Raw genomic sequence first — 20,628 nt, 5'->3', positions numbered from 1 at the left:
CAAGCAACATTATTAAAAATCATGATTTTCCTTCATTTTTCCTACCCGGCGATCGCACATCCGGGACACCGGGCATAAACGCTGTTTATGCCCGGCTCTCGACCAATCACGCGCGCCGTTACATAGCGTGTATGTATGAACGCCGGTTCGGTCCGGTTTCTATTGTTGTAAACGGGAAAAGATTAAAATTTATTCATCCTATTAACCCAGAGAACTAAGGATAGTAATTTTCATAGTGAATTGTTGGTGTTTTTCAGCAGGAAAAAAAGAAGAGACGACTATGGAAAAGCAAGTTGATTACAACAATCTTCAGTTCCATGAAGAGCTTGGGAGAGGTGGCTTTGGGGCGGTCAATAGAGTGACATTCAAGAAACCATTCAAAGGATACACGGAAGCCGCAGCAAAGAGTGTCAATAACTTTGTCAAAGAAGAAGTAAATATAATGGCTAAACTGTGTCATCCAAATATCGTAATCCTCATAGGATTTCTGTTGAATGGACCAATCGCAGTGATTCTTACCGAGTATGCGCAGTATGGATCACTTTACAACTACTTATCTAGCGCAAAGCCATTACCGGATGAGCTGAAGCGTAAATGGATCAGAGAGTCCGCCCTTGGGATCCATTACCTCCACGACAACAACTGTTTGCATCGAGACATTAAAGCAAATAACTGCTTGTTGTTTGCCGCTAACGCACTGAAACTGTGTGACTTTGGACTTGCTAGAGAAACCGGTAATTCCGTCACTATGTCTTATCACATGGGTGGCACAATACCATATATGGCACCAGAGTTGTTTGAGGCGGAAGACAAATTTAACCCAATTCCCTACTCAATATACGCCGATATCTATGCCTATGGAATGTTAGTACTTGAAATATGTACTCGCAAGTCACCATTTTCTGGCATGAGCACTTCTGAGATTATAAAATACGTGCTTAAGGGGAACCAACCCAACATTCCGCGAGACTGTCCACGGGATCTCGCTAAACTGATGCAGCAGTGTTGGAGCCGCAACCCTCGAAGGCGACCGACTCTTGATAATATTCTTCAGACACTCGAAGAATCACAAGGTATAAAATAATTTAATATGTTTTATTTCACCTGCTATTAAAATAGTTATAGCTGTTTTCTTGTTGTTGTTGTTGTTAAACATGGAAGACTTTTTAAAAGTCTTTCATTTTTGTGAGCTTTGGTGTGCGCGTGGGGCTTTGGGGATGAGCACATGGACCAGTTGCAGTCAGCATGGTCAGTCCAGTAACCTACACTACTATAGTCTATAGCAGCAGTCTGCAAGTCCTGATAAGTCTTCAATAAGTTGATATTTTATAACTATAACCTGCCCTCTCTGGTGTACACGGCTGGACCGCGGTCACCATGCGCGTATTTTTTGGGGGGGGGGCTTTGGGGGCGCCAGCCCCCCGGGGTCAAAGTAGGGGCGGCAAAAACGAAGGGGCGGCGGAAGAAGAAGGGGCGGCAAAAACGGGGCGGCAAAAACAAAGGGGGCGGCAAAACGAATTAAGAAAGAAAAAAGGGCGCAAAAATTGAAAAAGCATAAAATTTTTTTGAAAAAACGGTTGCTTTTAGGGCGCTAGCGCCTAGCGCACTTTTTCAAACGACCGTGAAAAAATTGGGTCAACCTTTTCGGGCTGTTAAGCAAGGGGCGGCAAAATTGTTTCTTCTTCAGCCCCCCGGGGTTGGGGCGGCCACGGTACGCCACTGGTCACTGAACCGAAAATCACAGCCAACTACGAGAGTAGTTCAATCTATTAACCAATAGACCTAAGGCAATAGAAACAAATTAGTTCGATCTTTCGATCGACCATCGATGCTTGTTCGATCCGTGTTATTTATGAAATCAATAATCAATATTCTTAATTATGATAATATAGTAATTATTGCCTTTAGTGAAATTGATCGATATAAATTTAGCATTAATTCTTATTACATAGTTGATAGTTCATTAATAACAGACATCGAAGCAGCATCGACGGTCGATCCAAAGATCGAACAAATTTGTTTCTGGTGCCTAAGTATGCCAAACACAACTTTTTTGCTAGCCTTCTCGATATGAATCACCAAGTAAGCGTTTTGGGGGTTACTGTAAAACTCGCTCTGGTCAAGCAACCATATCTGACTCCATCCATTACATGGCGTTTGTGCTAGCTCTCTTACTGATATAGCCAATACCTTTAGTCATTTTTTCGCTGAGTGTTTCAACCGTGCTGACGCCTCCAATACCCCAGTCCAACTTCAGTTCCACTTTTTCCTGTTTTTCCTGCTCTAGCTCTGATGTTCTTTCTCTCGTCCAAAAGCTTGACAACAATACTGCTGCTGGGATGGACGGTATCACTAGTCGTAAGCTGAAAAACACTGCCACTTTTATTTGTCCCATCCTCTGCAGATTTGTCGCTCATCACCGGCAGAGTCCTCGATGCCTGGAAAGTCTCCCGTGTTTATCCCATCCTTAAGGCCGGTGACATCCATGCTGCAACCAATTACAGACCGATAACTCTCCAACCGATCTGCGCCAAACTGCTGGAAAAATCATCCGTAACATCTTGGGTCACCTTGCCAGCAATGGCATCCTCACCAAACGCCAGTTCGGTTTCTTTACATATACATCCGATGCCCGAATCACTGTCCTTCATGATTGGTATGGTGGAAGAGTAATGTTCGATCTATCAAAGGCCTTTGATCGTGTTCCCCACCACCCACTCCTTCGGAAACTCGGTGCTGTTGGGTTAACAGGCCCTATTCTCTCCTGGCTCAAATCCTATCTCTCTAATAGGTCCCAGCTGGGTTGACCCCGACCCTATCCCTGTTATTTCTGGTGTACCACAAGGCTCCTTGTGCCTTTTCTTGTCTATATCAATGATCTTTGCTCCTCTAACTTTTCTTCCAATAGCTCTCTGGCCCTATACGCTGATGATACTACTCTCTATAAGCCTCTTTCTCGTTCTTCTGACTTGTCTGACTTCCAGGCTGATATCAACACCACACACCGACATCGCCTGGCTAATAATTACTTGGTACACAAGAGATACTAAATTCAATACCCGGGATCGATACACGTGAATGTCCTATGCACGATTTTGATATTCAGTGGAAAATCTTTGGATACCGGGGTAGAAAATGATGAATATCTCCCGTAAATGATTTCGTATAAAGAAACCAGATGTGGTTCCTTGCACTTGAACATACGTGTTGAACAGATATAATAGTCGTTAGCTAGCGTCTTGAGAAAGAAGCTTGCGTCTTGAACGCAATATTGAAATAATTCAGATTTTGTATGTGCCGAACACCGAGCACTACTAGGTATATAGCGTAGTGTATAGGTCAATCGTAGAGGTAGTCCAAAAGCAGTGACCTATGGCGTACCATGCTATACACACACACAGCGAAGCATTGTCAGTAGCCTTAGTCAGATGTCCTTCGGCCCATTATGCGTTTCAAAACTATTAAACAGGTCAGAACAAAATGGTAATGCGTGGCGATGGATTCACCCTACCATGGCGATTTCTGCCATGAAGATATCGGGGCGATGACACTGTGCACCATCCACATTAACAACATATCTGTCGGCCAATGCTTCCAAGCCAAAGGCTATGTTTATTGCCACCAAAAAGAACCCCTACCCGGACATGCAACTTTACCTTGACGCCCAAGTTATTGAGAGGGTGTCCTCAGCGAAATTTCTTGGGATTTTGATCTCTGACAGCCTCTCCTGGTTTCTTTACATCGACCATATCGTCGGTCGCAACACATAGTGGCGTATAGTGATTTTCAAAATTTTCCGTTTCACATAGTGGCGTATAGGTTTAGAGCTAGCCATTATCCTATAATAGTTATTCCTTGTTAACTTTTAAAGATACAGTTTAATAGTTTGAACCTTCAACTTTAATTACAAATGGAATCGGGTCACTGAGAGATAACAGTGGAGGAGTATTGACTCCGTTGCTAGTAGCATATCCTCCAAAAATGTTTTGATCGGAAACGTATTTTGTCCTTCACGTACGCCACTATGTGTTGCGACCGACGATATGTGTAAAAAAGCTCGTCACACAATTGGTTTTATCCTAGGGTATTCTCCAGTGCTCCCATCTGCACCCGTCGCGTCCTTTACCTTGCGATTGCTCGCCCAATCATGGAACGTGGTAGTGTTACATGGCATCCCTTAAACACTACCCTGACCAACCGCCTTGAGGCTTGTCAGCGTTTCGCCGCAAGGGTTATCTTGCAGTCCTGGAATCTCAGCCACGAGGACCTTCTCCTGCAGTCTGACCTTCCCTTGCTCTCCTGTATAAGATCCTCCATCATCTTTCCTCCTCTCCAAACCCTTACAACCCTCACTCCCGGTCTTCACTCCGTAATCTGAACCTCCTTTCTGTAGTCTGACTTTGTGCCAAAAATCCTTCTACCCTTATGCTCCGACTCTCTGGAACTACCTCCCTGAGGACATTATCCAATGTAATTCTCTGTAGTCCTTTAAATAGTCCTCCGTGCCCATCTAGGCTAGCCAGTTCCATTGTTTTGCTTGGTGTTTGTTTTTTTCTGTGTTTTTGGTTTTATTTTTATTTTCGCTGTTTTGATGTTTTGGTCTCCCTTTAATTTATTGCTTTTGCAATATTGGGCTGTGCCAGGCCTAATGGCCGAATGGTATAAATAAATACAAAATTAAATAAATCTGTTTTTTCTTATACCAGACCATCTACTCATACTCTGCTAGCTCAAGAAAGATTAACCGCAAAAGTACGTCCACTACCCGCGATGTGGTTATTGGACTTTAAACGGTCATCTTTCTTCTTGAGATATCCCTATGATCAGAGTCTCAGTAGTTGTCTGGTAACTAAAAAAACAGATCGAACTACTCTCGTAGTTGGCTGTGATTTTCGGTTCTCAGCTGTGATTTTCGGTTCTCAGCTGTAATATTCGGTTCTCGGCTGTGATTTTTGGATCTCGACTATGATTTTTGGCGCACATTCGTGGGGCACAGTTTAAATAAAATGCTCTCAAAAGGTTTAGGCAAAAAATGTTATGCCTCAAAGCCCCCGCGTTTTTCTTAGCGCGTTCATTTCAGCTGAAACGGCAAATTCATTTTTTTATTATATTTTATTTTCAGTTCTTGGGTGTTATTTCTGGTTTTCAACTGTAATTTTCGGTTCTTGGCTGTGATTTTCGGTTCTCAGCTGTAATTTTTGGTTCTTGGCAATAAGATTGTCGGTTCTCAGCTGTTATTTCCGGTTCTCGGTTGTGATTTCCGGTTCTCGGCTGTAATTATCGGTTCTTGGCTGTGATTTTCGGTTCTTGGCTGTGATTTTCGGTTCTGGGCTGTGATTTTCGGTTCCCAGCTACATTTTTTGGTTCTTGGTTCCGATTCTCGGTTCTCAGCTGTGATTTCCGGTTCTCGGCTGTGATTTCCGATTCTCGGCTGTAATTATCGGTTCGCGGCTGTGATTTTCGGCTCTTGGCTGTGATTTTCGGTTCTCAGCTGTAAGCTTTGGTTCTTGGCTGCGATTCTCGGTTCTCAGCTTTAATTATCGGTTCTCGGCTGTGATTTTCTGTTCTTGGCTGTGATTTTCAGTTCTCAGCTGTAATTTTTGGCTCCGAGTGGCTCCGATTCTCGGTTCTCAGCTGTGATTTCCGGTTCTCGGTTGTGTTTTAATTCGTCTCTCAGCTGTAATGCTCGATTTTGGGCTGTGATTCTCAGTTCTCGATTGTAATTTCCGGTTCTTGGCTGTGATTGGGGTGATTTGCGGTTCAGTGTTGACTGTAATTTTTGGTTCTCGGCTGTAATTATCGGTTCTCGGCTGTAATTATCGGTTCTTGGCTATGATTTTCGGTTCTCGGCTGTGATTTTTGGTTCTCGGCTCAGCTGTGATTTTCGGTTCTTAGCTGTAATTTCGGTTCTATTTTAAACTTGTTCATTGCGTTTCTACATGCATACTGCATGAATTATACCGCATAATGCACACAAAGAATACTGTTTGGGCGCACTACAGTTTTACTATGGCAAATTTAACTTGACACTTATCTGTTCCTCGAAATCAATACTCCTGATCATATACATTTGAAGTTATTATTTAATACTTTAGTGATTAAGGGTACCCACTTTCTAATTATGCAAGAAACACATCTTTTGATAATTGTAGATCTAGTCTTTTAATTAAAAAAAATTGAACACTGTGTTGGTATGTCTCATTTCTACAGTATAAAAATGGTTTCGCTTTGCGATAATGCCACAAAGTCAATAATTAAAGTGTTTGCATGTAGTAGTATAAGTTTGTGGTGTCGTTTGTAAGAGCCCAATAACGTATTTGGCTTTTGTTACGTATTGGGCTCTTACAATTTTTTTGTGGTAACAAACCGCAAACATGACATTATAGCGATCGTGTAGAAGAATTCAAATATCACAGATATACTTTTGTAGGTCCTGTGGTTCTTGAGTTATGTTGTAAAGAGGGCTGAAACAACAACACTTTTGTGAAACGTACATAACTCATTAACAATAATAAATCAAGGAAGTTTTCAAAGTATAATGATTTGTAGAATGAACTTTTGCAAAACATCAAAGTGTTATTTGTCAATAATATATTGATTTAGGTAATGAATACCTAATGGTATTAAAAGAACTGAATGTTCTCCACTTTGAGCATGACACTGATGAGAAAATAGGTTACTCGCATTACGCAAAAAATAGACATGATTTCAATTCAAAATATTCATCAAGCAGAGAGCGGAATAACAAGTTGAGTTTGTGTACTAGGTATATTCTTTTCTGAAGTTTAAGGGTGATAGAAAATATGGAGCAACTTAACATGTAGTAGATTGAGGGGGGAAATCTGGTTACTCGCATTACACTTTGTCTGCTAAGAATTTGTGAACAAAATGAGATTTTAAATACAGAAGAAAGACAAATATCATAAGAAACCTTACGGAATGTGAAAATGCCAACCCTAATTAGCACCTTTGAACAAGAAACACGCAATAAAAGCTTAATGAGGATGTGTAAAGGAGATCCCAAATATAGGTTTTTTTCCTTGTAACTGTATAATGTAACTGTAAGAATGCTCAATATTTAAAGAACATGCTGGGCTCTTTCATTCGATACATAATTTGCCACTGTAGCACTTGTAATTTCAAACTTCAGAGAATTTGTCATTTTTTTGTCATATCCTTGTTTGCATAGAATCACCCATAAGTACGTTTGTAATACTTAAGAATATGAACAGGAAAGCTCGGCATTTGATTGATTTCAACCAATCTCCATTGCATCTATATGACAGGGTTGGACGTATGACTATCCTCTTAAAATTAATATAGCAGCTCATGCTCTGGTAGTTCTGACATTGGGCGGAAAGGCTGCATAGCGAACAACACTGCCGAGTGTGAATGACAATTTGAGTACTTTCTCTAAATCACTGAACTGGAAAACTGTGCAATGTATCGCTTAAAATAAGTTACTTATGCTTGGCTGTGATTATCGGTTCTCAGCTGTGATTTTTGGTTCTCAACTGTAATTTCCGGTTCTCGGCTGTGATTTTTGGTTCTTGACTGTAATTTGCGGTTCTTGGCTGTGATTTTTGGTTCTCAGTTGGCTGCTTCGACCTACCCTAATGGTATTAAAAAGAACTGAATGTTCTTCACTTTGAGCATGACACTGATGAGAAAATAGGTTACTCGCATTACGCAAAAAGGACATGCCAAAAATGGACATGATTTCAATTCAAAATATTCATCAAGCAGAAAGCGGAATAACAAGTTGAGTTTGTGTACTAGGTATATACTTTTCTGAAGTTTAACTTAGGGTGATAGAAAATATGGAGCAACTTTACATGTAGTAGATAGAATGGAAAATCTGGTTATCAAAAACGGAATTAGGTGAGCTAGTCTGACAATGGAAAACTGTGAAATTGACCGACACTTCACCAATGCGAAAACATTGAAACAAGTCGTACACATCGCTAGTCCAAAAATAAAATCTGAACATCACTTCGCAAGTCCAAATGTGCGAAACGCATTAACAGTTCTCTAGTCCGAAACTCGAAAGCACTTAGCTAGTCCCAATCTGAAAAATGGCGGTAGTCCAACTCCAAATAGATTCATATTAGCCGTGCACCATAACTGCCAGCTTTACGGCGCAGAAAGTTCCCCAATTGCATAATATCTAAATAAATCCATTCATGCCAGCAGGCTACATTAATTTTTATTTCGCTCAGAATTCGTATGTAGGGAAATAAGTTGTTTACTTTTTACTTCGTTGTTTGTTTATTTACCCTGACGTAATTGTGAATATTCATGAGCTAGGTACATCAACAGACCAATCGCAATCGGTTATTGACATGACGAATTGGCAAAAGTTGACCTCTGCTGACCTGATAAACATGTCTCCTCGTGACGTGCATTCTCAAATATGGACCCGGGACATGGACGCATATTGAACAGTTGAGAGATGTTTTACTTGTTATTATCCGGGCGGAAATATTTCTTGCAAATTGAAGATTTGTTTCAAGTAGAAAACATATCAAACTTCTGAAAATATTGTGTTTTTTCTGGACCACGACCCAATATTATGTGGAAAATAACGAAATTTCTTGACCGAAATTTGCGGCGAATCATTTTTAAAGTTTTTTTCGAGCCTTTAGTTCGATCTTCCAAAATATGTGTTAGGCCATACTTTTACAATCAATCATTTATTTGGAGTATATATGAGTAATATTTCGCATCAAAACTAATTATTTTTTGATATTTGAGAGGGAACATTTACGTTCCATTTTTGTTGTCTCGACCACGCAATAGCGACTCGCTATGCACACAGCACAGGCAGTCGTTTTCAGCGGGCAACGGGCAAACGTTGTCAGTGGGCAACGGACGAGCGTTGACAATAATAAGCCCTCTATACTTGAAAAGCTAGCAACGGCCTGTCGTTGCTAGAAATGATGCCATCTATTAACTGCAACGGTCTGGCGTTGCTAAAAATATTGCCCTCAGTTGATCAACGGCGTGCCGTTGTGCTACAGACTGGTTACTCTCGCATTACACTTTGTCTGCTAAAAAGATGTGAAGAAATTGAGATTTTAAATACAGAAGAAAAACAAATATCATAAGAAACCTTACGGACTGTGAAATGTTCAACCTAATTAGCACCTTTGAACAAGAAACATGCAATAAAAGCTTAATGAGGATGTGTAAAGGAGATCCCAAATATAGGACTTTTTCCCTTTAAAAAAGTCACAAATTTGACAAAAAATAGTTGTTTTGAAGACATTTCATGGTAAACATGTTACTGTATAATGTAACTGTAAGATGGCTGAATATTTAAAGAACATGTTTGACTCTTTCATTTGATACATAAGTTCTGAGCATTTTTCTTGTTTTGTGTCACGTCCTTGTTTTCATGGAATCGCCCATAAGAATATGAACAGGAAAGCTCGGCATCTCCATTGCATCGACAAGGCAGTGTTGGTCGTATGACCATCATCTTTAAAATTAATATAGCAGCTCACGCTCTGGTAGTTCTGAACAACACTGCCGAGTGTGAATGATAATATGACTACTTTCTGTAAATCAATGAACTGGAAAACTGTGCAATGTGTCACTTAGAACATGGAAGAAAGAGATGAGAAGGAACCACAACGACTTCGATCGGCCAAGTTTTAATCCGCTTATCTATTGACGCATGAAAAGAAAAGCTATCAATGGTACTAACTTTCATGTATGATCCATTTACCGCGATCGATGCTTGGCAAAATCATTACTGGAAAAAATTTATAACAAACCCATCCACGAACAAACAAACGCTACCCAGAAGTAAGATTATGGAATTTCACTGATGCTCTGAACATGTATAGTAGCTTTGTTTTGGGATCTACAGTCAAACTGTTTTCTTGATCGTGTTGTGTAGAAAATGTCCTATAAAACATCGAAAAGGTAATCAAAATCGGCCGTTTTTTTGCTGAGTTTCATCTTTAGCAAATAAGGTAAGATTTTGGTGACTTTTTCGATGAAAAATAGATGTAAAATGTTCTTAAATAATGCACAATGTTCCGGTTGAGTCCGGTACATAAAACCTGTTTAATTTAATAGTTTATATGTGTATAATCGTAACTAGCTAACTCGTTTCAGTGCCAAAGACTGCCAACTCTGAGAAAAAAAGTCATCAAAGTTCGGAAAAATTGGGCAAAATGGAAGAAAAAGATGTAGGCCATCAATGACCGATGATCACGTCACCAAAGAAAATCCTATAGGGTACTTGCACGGAAGGTCATTAGTTCAAATCATCCTTCACACACGCTCCAGAAGACATGCAAATACATGGAATACAATACCAATCACCTATTTAACGCGGGGTATTGATCAAAGTAAATCCTCATGAATAACAATGTCAACTAAATGTCGGTAAAGGGAGTGGACAAAGTGAATGCGTTCGTTGTGGTTCCTTCTTATCTCTTTCTTCCATGCTTAGAAGAAGTTACTTATGCTTAGCTGTGATTATCGGTTCTCAGCTGTGATTTTTGGTTCTCAACTGTAATTTCCGGTTTTCGGCTGTAATTGTCGGTTCTTGGCTGTGATTTCCGGTTCTCGTCTGTGATTTCTGGTTCTCGGCTAAGATTTGCGGTTCTCGGCTATGATTTGCGGTTCTCAGTTGTAATTTTTGGTTCTGATTTTCGGTTCTTAGCTGTAAATTTCGGTTCTTGGCTGTGATTTCTGGTTCTCGGGTGTAATTTCCGGTTTTCGGCTTTGATTTTCGGTTCTTGGCTGTGATTTTTTGGTTCTCAGCTGTAATATTTGGTTCTCGGCTGCGATTATTAGTATTCGGTTGTGATTTTCGGTTCTCGGCTATAATTATTGGTTCTCGGTTGTGATTTTCGGTTCTCGGCTGTGATTATTGGTTCTCGGCTATTATTTTTTGGTTCTCGGCTGTAATTATTGGTTCTCGGTTGTGATTTTCTCGGATGTTCTCGGCTGTAATTATTGATTCTATGTATCATAATGTTTCTCATGTGTATGCTGATGATAGACAGTTATATGTATCATTTGATCCCAAAGTACCGGGCAATAATTCGACTCCAAAATTGTATATCGGATATAAAAAACTGGATGACCGCAAACAAACTGTCGTTAAATGATAGTAAAACATAATTCTTCATTGCTGCATCACCATATTATTGTCCCAAACATCTGCCACCTAATATAACTCTTTCACAGTTTCTGCATCAAAAGAGTGGAATAAGCTACCTGTCTATATTAGACGATCTTCATCTACAAATATGTTCAAAAAAGCTCTGAAAACTTATTTGTTTCCTTAACCTGTTTTTAATTGATATTGTATATTTTTAAGATGCCCCTTTAAATTCAGTTTTAAGTGGTAATATTAAGGTTGTATGCGCTCTCAGCCTTTTGGAAATGGCGCAAATGCTCGTTGTATTGTATTGTATTGTATTGTATTGTATTGTATTGTATTGTATTGTATTGTATTTTTGCTTATTGGCAGGGACAAGTGATTTGTATTTTTTTCCTGTGGGCAGAGATACATGATTTGCACTGAAAAAAAGTTCCACGCAATCTCCACGCAATTAGCTATTTTTTCGGCGCAAATCACTTGTCCTTGGTTATTGGCTATGATTTTTGGATCTTGACAGTAATTTTTGGTTCTAGTCTGTGATTTCCGGTTCTCGGCTGTGATTTTTGGTTCTGGGCTGTAGTTGTCGGTTTTCGGCTGTGATTTTCGGTTCTTGGCTGTGATTTTCTGTTATTGGGTGTAAGTTTTGGCTATTGGCTGTGGCCATTGGTTCTTGGCTGTGATTTTAAGTTTTCTGATGTAAATTTTTGTTCTCGGCGGTGACTTTTGGTTCTCTGCTGTGCTTTTTAGTTATCTGCTGTTGGGTTCTAGGCTGCATGTGATTTTTGCAGACCAAGAGAAATCTTCTTACTGAAATGATGGGACGTCTGTCTTGGGCTGCATGGGTAGTATGATCTAGTATCTGTCAGGTTGGTGTTGTGCCTTGTCAGGATTTTCTTGACCCCCTCAATCCATCTTCTTCTTGGTCTTGGTACAGGCTTGGTACCGGACAGTTTGCTGTTGTAGGTTCGCAGGGCTGGTTGATTTGTGGGCGTGCGCATAAGATGACCAAACCATTTGATGCGATGGCTTTCAATCTGGTCTAGCATAGGTTTGGTGCCAACCATGTCTCTGATGACTTCATTCCTGATTTTGTCCCGTCTTGTCTTGTTTACAGCTTTTCGTAGGCATTTCATTTCACAGGTGGTGATCTTCCGTTCAGTCTTTTTGTTCATAGCCCATGTTTGTGCCTGGTAGCAGAGAGTCGGAGTATAGATTGCGTTGATGATTCTTCTTTTTGCATCCATTGGCACGGCTGAGTGGGAAAGTATAGGCCCAAGCATGAAGGTGATGTTGTTTGCTTTCTGGCATCTGGTTTCAATTTCTCGGTCTATCTTCCCGTCTTCAGTAAAGATGCTGCCCAGGTACTTAAACTCCTTCGATTGCTGGAGGTTGTGTTGTCAATCTTGATGTCCAAGGTCTTTTGGGATCGGCTGATCAGCATGGTTTCTGTCTTTGGGATGCTTATGCTCATGCCATACTTCTGGCAGGTTGCATGCAGTCTGTTGGTGTGGTTTTGTAAGCTAAGGCTGTCATGGTGGATGAGACATTGATCATCTGCAAACAGTAGTTCATTGAGAGCTTCTTCATCTAGATTTGCTTCTTGGGTGATCCTGTCCATAAAAATGAGCAACAGGAGAGGCGAGAGGACGCATCCTTGTCGGACACCTGACTTCACAGGAAACCACTTGGTGAGTCCTGTCCTTGTCCTGACAATACATAGGCTGCCCCTGTAGATGGCTCTCACACTGTCCAGCAGTTGCCCTTAATACACCGTAGTCTTTTTGCACAGTCCAGAGTAGATCTCTGTTTACTCGATCAAACGCCTTTTCTTGGTCTATGAATATAGTGTACAGGTCTTGGTTGTACTCAATACTCCTTTCACACAGCTGTCTCAGAGCAAATATGGCACCCTCTGTTGTTCCTGAACCCAAACTGCGCTTCACTCAGCTGATGTTCAACAACTGGTCTTATTCGTTTCTCTAAGATCTTTGCATAAATCTTCCCAGTATGGCTGAGTAGGGAGATTCCTCTATATTTGCTACAATCTCTTTTTCTCCCTTTTTTCTTCCAGGTGGGGACAATTATTGAACGTTGCCAGTCGTCAGGTACAGCTCGCTCTTCCCAAGCCCTGTTGAACACTCTTGTCAGCCATTTGACTCCTGTATCTCCACAAGCAAGTATGGCTTCTGTTGTGATGTCATCAATTCCAGCTGCCTTGTTTTTGGGACTGGATTTAATAGCATTTCTGACTTCCTCCTGGAGTATGATCAACTTCCTCTTGGAACCGAGGATGGAAGGGCTGCTGCTGTTGTCTGTCACCATCACCGCTTGTGGGTTGAGCAAATCTTCGAAGTATTCTCCCCATCTGTTGGTGATTTTGCAGCTGTCTGTGAGGGGGTTTCCATCCTTGTCGTTTATGATGGCGATTGGGTCAAAAGGCTCGTCCCGCTGTTTGTAGGCTTTAACTGCTTTAAAGAACTCTCTGCTTGAGCTATTTGATTTTTCTGCCAGATCTTCCCCATATGTTTTCCAAGACTGGTCTTTGGCTTCTTTGATAGTCTTCTATGCTAAAAGCATACTTTACCTCTACAATTGAGTTTTGGAGTCTATATATTGTTCAAATTCCTTAGAAAGTTAATTTGTGGTATATTTATTTACAATGTTAACATTTTGACCCAATTTTGCTATTTTCTAACAGGCAAAGCAGACTGCAGATTTATGGGGAGGGTGGGTGCGTAACATATAAGCATATTAAGCATGGGACCATACAAATTGAATGATGGAAATAGAGGTACTCCGAGGTCAACCGTCGATACGAGCATCATTACCTGAGAAAATAAGTCGTATGCTAACTTTTACTATTTGGGCACCCCTGACCTGTTTTCGATATTTTTCGACGCCTAAAAAGTAAAAGAAGTAATACTAGATGCCACAGCAATGTGTTTTACCAAACACGAATATCTATGCCCGTGACCACACCTAACCCCCTTCCCCTATTCACAAACGAAAACTTGGTGAGCACCATGTGAAAGCACTTGTTTTAAGCTTTCATTTGATATACATGTAATGCTCATAACACTGGACTGGACCACACTCTCTCTTATACCCAATCAGACCCTCACTCTCTCTTATACTCCACCAGACCATCACTATCTCTGAAACACCACAAGATTGGACCACACTCTCTCTAATACCCCACCAGACCCTCACTCTCTCTAATACCCCACCAGACCCTCACTCTCTCTTATACTCCATCAGACACTCACTCGCTCTAAAACATCACCAGACTGACCGATACTCTCTCTAATACCCCACCAAGCCTTCACTCTCTCTTATACTCCATCAGACACTCACTCGCTCTAAAACATCACCAGACTGACCCAAACTCTCTCTAATACCCCACCAAGCCTTCACTCTCTCTTATACTCCACTATACACACACTCTCTCTAAAACACCACCAGACTTGACCACACTCTCTCTAATACCCCACCAGACCCTCACTCTCTTATACTCCACTAGACACTCACTCACTCTAAAACACCACCAGACTGGCACACACTCTCTCTAATACCCTACCAAGCCGTCACTCTCTCTTATACCCCATCAGACCCTCACTCTCTCTAAAACACCACCAGACTGGACCACACTCTCTCTAATATCCCACCCCTTAACCAACCACACCCCTTGTCCCATCATGACAAGCTTTTGAGGTGGTCCAAAATCAAAAATCAAAATGCCTACACATTCCCTTTTAAGGGAGTTTTTGTCAAGTGATCAGTTTCCTTGACGTACGATTCAGACCTTTACCATTGCAAACACAGGTAGCTAACAAAATACTACCTATTGCACTACACTGTGTTAATATGTCGTACCTAGTTTGCTTTTTAAACCCTTTAGACTTTGACCTCTGGGGATGCGGCTAACATAGAATACATCTAGGGTCATGGGTCATCATTGTACCAAGTATGAATCCTGAGGGCGCTGTAGTTGCTGAGCTAGAGCTGTTTGAAATTTTACACATATTGCCCCCTGTGGCCCATTACCTTTGACCTCTGGGGTCGATGTTACTGCAGAAAATATCTAAGGGTCATGGGCCATCGTTGTACCAAGTATGAACCCTGAGGGCGCTATAGTTCTTGAGCTAAAGCTGTTTTAAAAGTTTACACATTTTGCTCCCTGTAGCCTATGACCTTTGACCTCTGGGGTCGTGGCAACCATAGGTTACATTTAGGGGTCATGGGTCATCATTATACTAAGTATGAACCCTGAGGGCGCTATAGTTCTTGAGCTAGAGCTGTTTGAAATTTTACACATATTGCCCCCTGTAGCCCATGACCTTTGACCTCTGGGGTCAAGGGTACCATAGGAAATTTTTAGGGGTCATGGGCCATCATTATACCAAGTATGGGCCCCGAGGCTACTTTAGTTCTTGAGCTAGAGGAGTGCAAAGAAGTGGTCTTAAGAAGAAGAAGGCGAAGACGAAGGAGAAGACTAAACGCAACAAATACAATATCTATGCCCCGTTGCACGGGCATAGATAATTTTTGGTTTAATAAAGGTTATACGTCTGTTTGATCAAGACAAAAATATATAGAAATAACCAAATATTTAGATTTGTTAAGATTAAGAATTGCATGTGCAAATGTGCAAAAGTGGAGGCAAAGAGTTTTTGGCATGCAGTGGGGGAAGGGGAAGCTATTTTTGGCAGATGATAGAAGGGGAAAAAAAATTTGTTATGTCATTTGGAAATTTTCCCCGGCTCATAATAACTTTTGCACAACTCCTAAATAGTATTCATATGTTCGGGGTCCACTCGTTCACTTGGGTTTGAAATGGCAGCCCTCATTTAAAAAGTTTCAATTTCGGAGTTGGGCCCGAGTAAAATGATGGGACCATTCCACTGGTTTACTTTTACTCTAGACTCACAAATAAACAACAGGTATGCCATATGGGACTATTCTGAAGTCAGCAAGGAATTGATCTTAATTTCACGTATCAGCGGGTCCGCAGTAATATGAGCTTTGAGGCTAAAAGCCCGCCTTATTTCAAGCAGGCCTATATCACGTTCGACCCGGTCAGTGCAGGGAAACATTACAAATTGGGGGGGGGGTATATTTTTGTGCCGTTTTTACTGGGACATTTGCGCAAAAAATGTTCAATTTCAGACTATTTTTTTGCCCAAAATTAAGGTATTTGATGGGCCATTGCGCGCTGCACGCGATGAATTGTGGACTGGTATGATGTCTAAGCCTATATACATAATATACTGGACAGGGCCAGTAAAATCGACAACTACATTTTTAAATTTTAGATAACATTTCCTAAATTCGGAAAATATTTATCAAAAATATTGGAAAAATAGGAAATAGACAGCGGCTTGAAGCCATACCTTTCTCCGTTTTCTCTACTTTTTGGAGGGTGATGCACGCAATGATTCCCCCAAGCTGTGTCCGCACCAGTCTTCCACAAAAGCTCGTACACCGATTCCACTTGAATACATGTAGCAACTGAAGTAATACTTTTCTTTTTATTTATTTATTTATTTAACAGACAGTAGTCTTCCTGACATGATGAAGGAGCTCTGGAAACCAAATCCTCATTTGAGACGCCCTGCTCAAGCACAAGGTATGTGGTAATACCAATACCCGGGTACCAATATGCTTTATAAAATACGAAAGGCTTGAACATGAATTAATAGAATGAGCTGAATTTTAAAGCTTCATAAATTATAATAACTTGATAGTCAAGAAACAAGGGAAATCCCCTGTTTTACGGTGATTTTTTTTTGTGATTAAGGGCTCGGTTAGCGACGTTTTCACATATTTTTTTGTGGGACCTGAGAGCACATCAGACATATCGAGTTGCATTTTAAATACGAGAAAAACGTCCTTCTGATATCACATCGTTTTGATTTTTAGAAATTCGCAATATAATACACATTTTATGGCAAATGATTAAAATTTGATATTTTTAAATATCAAAAATGTCCTCTAAGTAAAATTTACAAATCTAATGATATGTACTTAAGGTTGGTCTGAACCCTGGAATTATGGAAAATTTCGGGCCTCATAACTTTTAAATTGTTGGTCTAAAGTATATAAAAGTATACATATTTAGAATGGCAAAGACTTGATAAGTTCATCTGTGAGGTTAAATTTGGGCCAAAATGGCACTTTTGGCCCCAAATCCCAAAAATAATGGTTTTTGGCCCACTTCTTTTTCATGCATCGTAACAAAAAAATTCTTGGGCCAAAATTTTTTTTTTATTAATTTTTAAAAACTAGATCAAAATATCTGGGACCCGTTTTTTCATTTTTTTGAATTTCGACCAATTTCACCAAAAATATTTGAAATTTGGGCCAAAATCGGGCTTTTTGTGATTTTTTGAAAAATCAGCATTTTTTGACCATTTTTGGCGCATATTTCTCAAAGTTGGTCGAAATTCAAAAAAATGAAAAAACGTGTCCTAGATATTTTGATCTAGTTTTTAAAAATTAATAAACAAATAATTTTGGCTCAAGAATTTTTTTGTTACGATGCACGAAAAAGAAGTGGGCCAAAACCATTATTTTAGATTTTGGGCCAAAAGTGCCATTTTGGCCCAAATTTGACCTCACAGATGAACTTATCAAGTCTTTGCCATTCTAAATATGTATACTTTTATATACTTTGGACCAATAATTTAGAAGTTATGAGGCTCGAAAGTTTACATATTTCCAGGGTTCAGACCAACCTTAAAGTGTATGTATCTGGGATGAAAAGCCGACGATCAAGCTGACCTTTCATATTGAAGATATAGATTTTTTCCCCAAAACACCAAAAATTTAAGTCTTTTGGGGAAAAAATGCATATCTCAATGTTCTTCTAATTTTTCAATAACCTGACATTTAATGTTATTAACTGAATGTTATTTATGACATGTTTTTTGTTTGTTGGGATACTCCCTTCATTATTGCAATCATACTCTACCTTTGAGCAGTCTGAGACTATTTGGTTCTGTTTCTTTGTGATTTCACTCATATTTACTTAAAATAAATATTAACATAAATTGGTACTTTTTGTTATTTAAAACCACTTTACACTTGTATTTGATATCTCACAGCTACATGGCAACCTGGTCAGTGGAAATTGAAGAGGAAAATCATTCCAGAGTATCAAGGTAAACGTTTGGGTGCATGGTATATTGCTTGCTGTCCAAATGGTGATATGGTGATTTCAGACTTGGATGGTACATGTAGATGTATCTACTTACTAGGAGCTGATGGTAAATGCAAAGTGAAGTTAGCAATCCAACGATTACCTCAGGATAAGCTTAAGGGTGAGCTACCTTTTTATAGAATAGCTGTTTCATCTGATGGCCACATCTTGGTACAACCACACCCACAGATTGTGCAGGTCTATGACAGCAGAGGCAGATACCTTCACTACTTCTCTACCATTAAAGATCATGTATGTCATTGGATGGCAACAACTAGGGACCAGCATGTATTGTTGGTAGATGGTACGAAGGGTATCATTACTTCACATACATGTCCTGATGGAAAATTGGTAAAACAAATTAGATTACCCAGTGCAGTGGGATGGGATAGTAGTGCAACTGTGAATAGTAAGAATCAGGTCTTGTGTCATTTTCTCCCACATGGATATCATTCAAAGTACAGTGAGGTAAGAGTGATCAGTGACTCAGGTCATGAGGTATGTAGCTTCACACCTAGGATAGACAAGAATGTAGGAGACCATGGAGTATATCAACGTGGTATAGTGTGTGATACTTATGACAATATATATGTAGCATTGGACAGCTTGGATACTTCTAATACAGGTCACGTCCATGCATATAGTCCCACAGGTACATTCCTAGAATGCATAGCAAAGGGATTGAACAATGGAACAGATTTCTCCATCTCACAAGATGGCTCCTCATTGTTTGTTTCTACTTTACATTCTATCCTCATGTACACTAAAAAGTAAAGATGGGAAAGAGTAGTGTTTCAACATTCTCACATGATCCTCAAGATTTTTGATGAGTCTGACCCCCCCCCATATCTCTCAAATGGACAGCTCATCAAATTTGAAATACCACATCTGGTTTCTCGATCTCTATTTAGTCAAATATGTCAGATAATCTAAACATAAAATGTTTGTGAAACTTCAAATCTGTTTTTACAATCATTCTGTCCACTGATTGGGTGCATAAATGTGCCACCTTTCCTGTACGTTTTATTCCCAATCTTCTTTTGAGTGTTACTCTCATTTCCCTCCTTGTGCATTTTCATTCATGCATTGTCATGTTATTTGTCTTGTTTAATTACAATGACATTGATTTTCATAATTATTCCAAGAAGTAAATACATTTGTAATATACTATTTATTATTCAATAGTTTCATTTTTATTCAACAACTCAGTTAAGATACATGAAATAAAATTACACATAAACATATTATAGATCTTGATTAATTTTGACTATGATGACATCATGCAAACATGCATTTTATTGACATTACATAATTTCATCTTAATTGATAAATAAGTGTGATGCAAACCAAGGAAAATTAGTCATTTGTCAAGCAAATTCAAGTTATATGAAATTCTTGCCTGCTTGTAACAGGCTGGAATATGCTAAAACCTCCTAAAATTGGACTTGAAAAAGTGAGCATTTCAATATTAGTTTTAAAAGTAACCAACAACCCATTAAATTTGCTTGATTACATCACAAACATCTTTGGAAATAAGTTAGGAATATGTGAGGTAAAAAAAACCCACTATAACTGATCAGACACTGGCAACAACACATTCAATGAACATGAGGCGTGGTGTGATTGATCACAGTAAATCATGCTGACTCCAAAGCTCTGCATGAATGGTTGAGTATGTTTTGAAGGTGGCACGTTATTGGTGTTTTTTGTAAATGTCCTCCTAAGGTGTATAGATAGATATGATATTACCCAGAGAATTTAACATGGAGTATGTCAAGCCTCATATTACACACTCTTACTGTTTTACCGGCCCGACCAAGCCATATTTTGCTGAGGATCATTTGTTTAAAGCTGTGTGAAAATAGAAATGGCCCTTTTTGAATTTCGATCAACATTTGTTTGCAAACAATAAATTATCAGATTTTTCAAGTTTTGGTGAGTTTTTAGGGGCATATAGCCTCTTCCAGAAAAAAAATCCTTAATGACCGCGAATGACCGATCCTACTTGGCAAATCCGTCCTCCCGTAGAACAGGTTTTTCTGTCACCTAAGGGGAAAAAGTTGACAATAACTATATATAGCATCAGAGTAAACATGACCATTATAAGCACTGGGCATGTAGCCATTTAGTGTACGTTACCAGTACAATCACATTTCATTATGTAAGCAAACAAGGGCAATGGACTTGTAAATTGAACTTGTTGAAGACATGGTTGAAAAGTTTAATTTTGCATGAATATTTTGCGATTTTGTAGTTTTGAGAAATTGTGAAGATTGTTACTTCATAGAATTTTTGTCAAATATAA

General features: G+C 39.6%; 1 protein-coding gene across 1 annotated transcript; it reads left to right on the top strand.

Annotated features, from left to right (window-relative positions):
* The first annotated feature begins 266 nt into the window (after positions 1–266).
* LOC140167406 (uncharacterized) lies at positions 267–19,097 on the top strand. Its single transcript, XM_072190713.1, has 3 exons — positions 267–1,073; positions 16,677–16,751; positions 18,229–19,097. The coding sequence occupies exons 1-3, from the start codon at positions 281–283 to the stop codon at positions 19,095–19,097; spliced, it is 1,737 nt and encodes a 578-aa protein (XP_072046814.1). The 5' UTR covers positions 267–280.
* Positions 19,098–20,628: the final 1,531 nt, after the last annotated feature.

Source organism: Amphiura filiformis, chromosome 13 (assembly GCF_039555335.1).
Source record: "Amphiura filiformis chromosome 13, Afil_fr2py, whole genome shotgun sequence".
NCBI classification, from domain to species: domain Eukaryota; kingdom Metazoa; phylum Echinodermata; class Ophiuroidea; order Amphilepidida; family Amphiuridae; genus Amphiura; species Amphiura filiformis.
The sequence above is the reverse complement of the archived record's forward strand: the minus strand, read 5'-3'. Positions and strand labels throughout refer to the sequence as shown.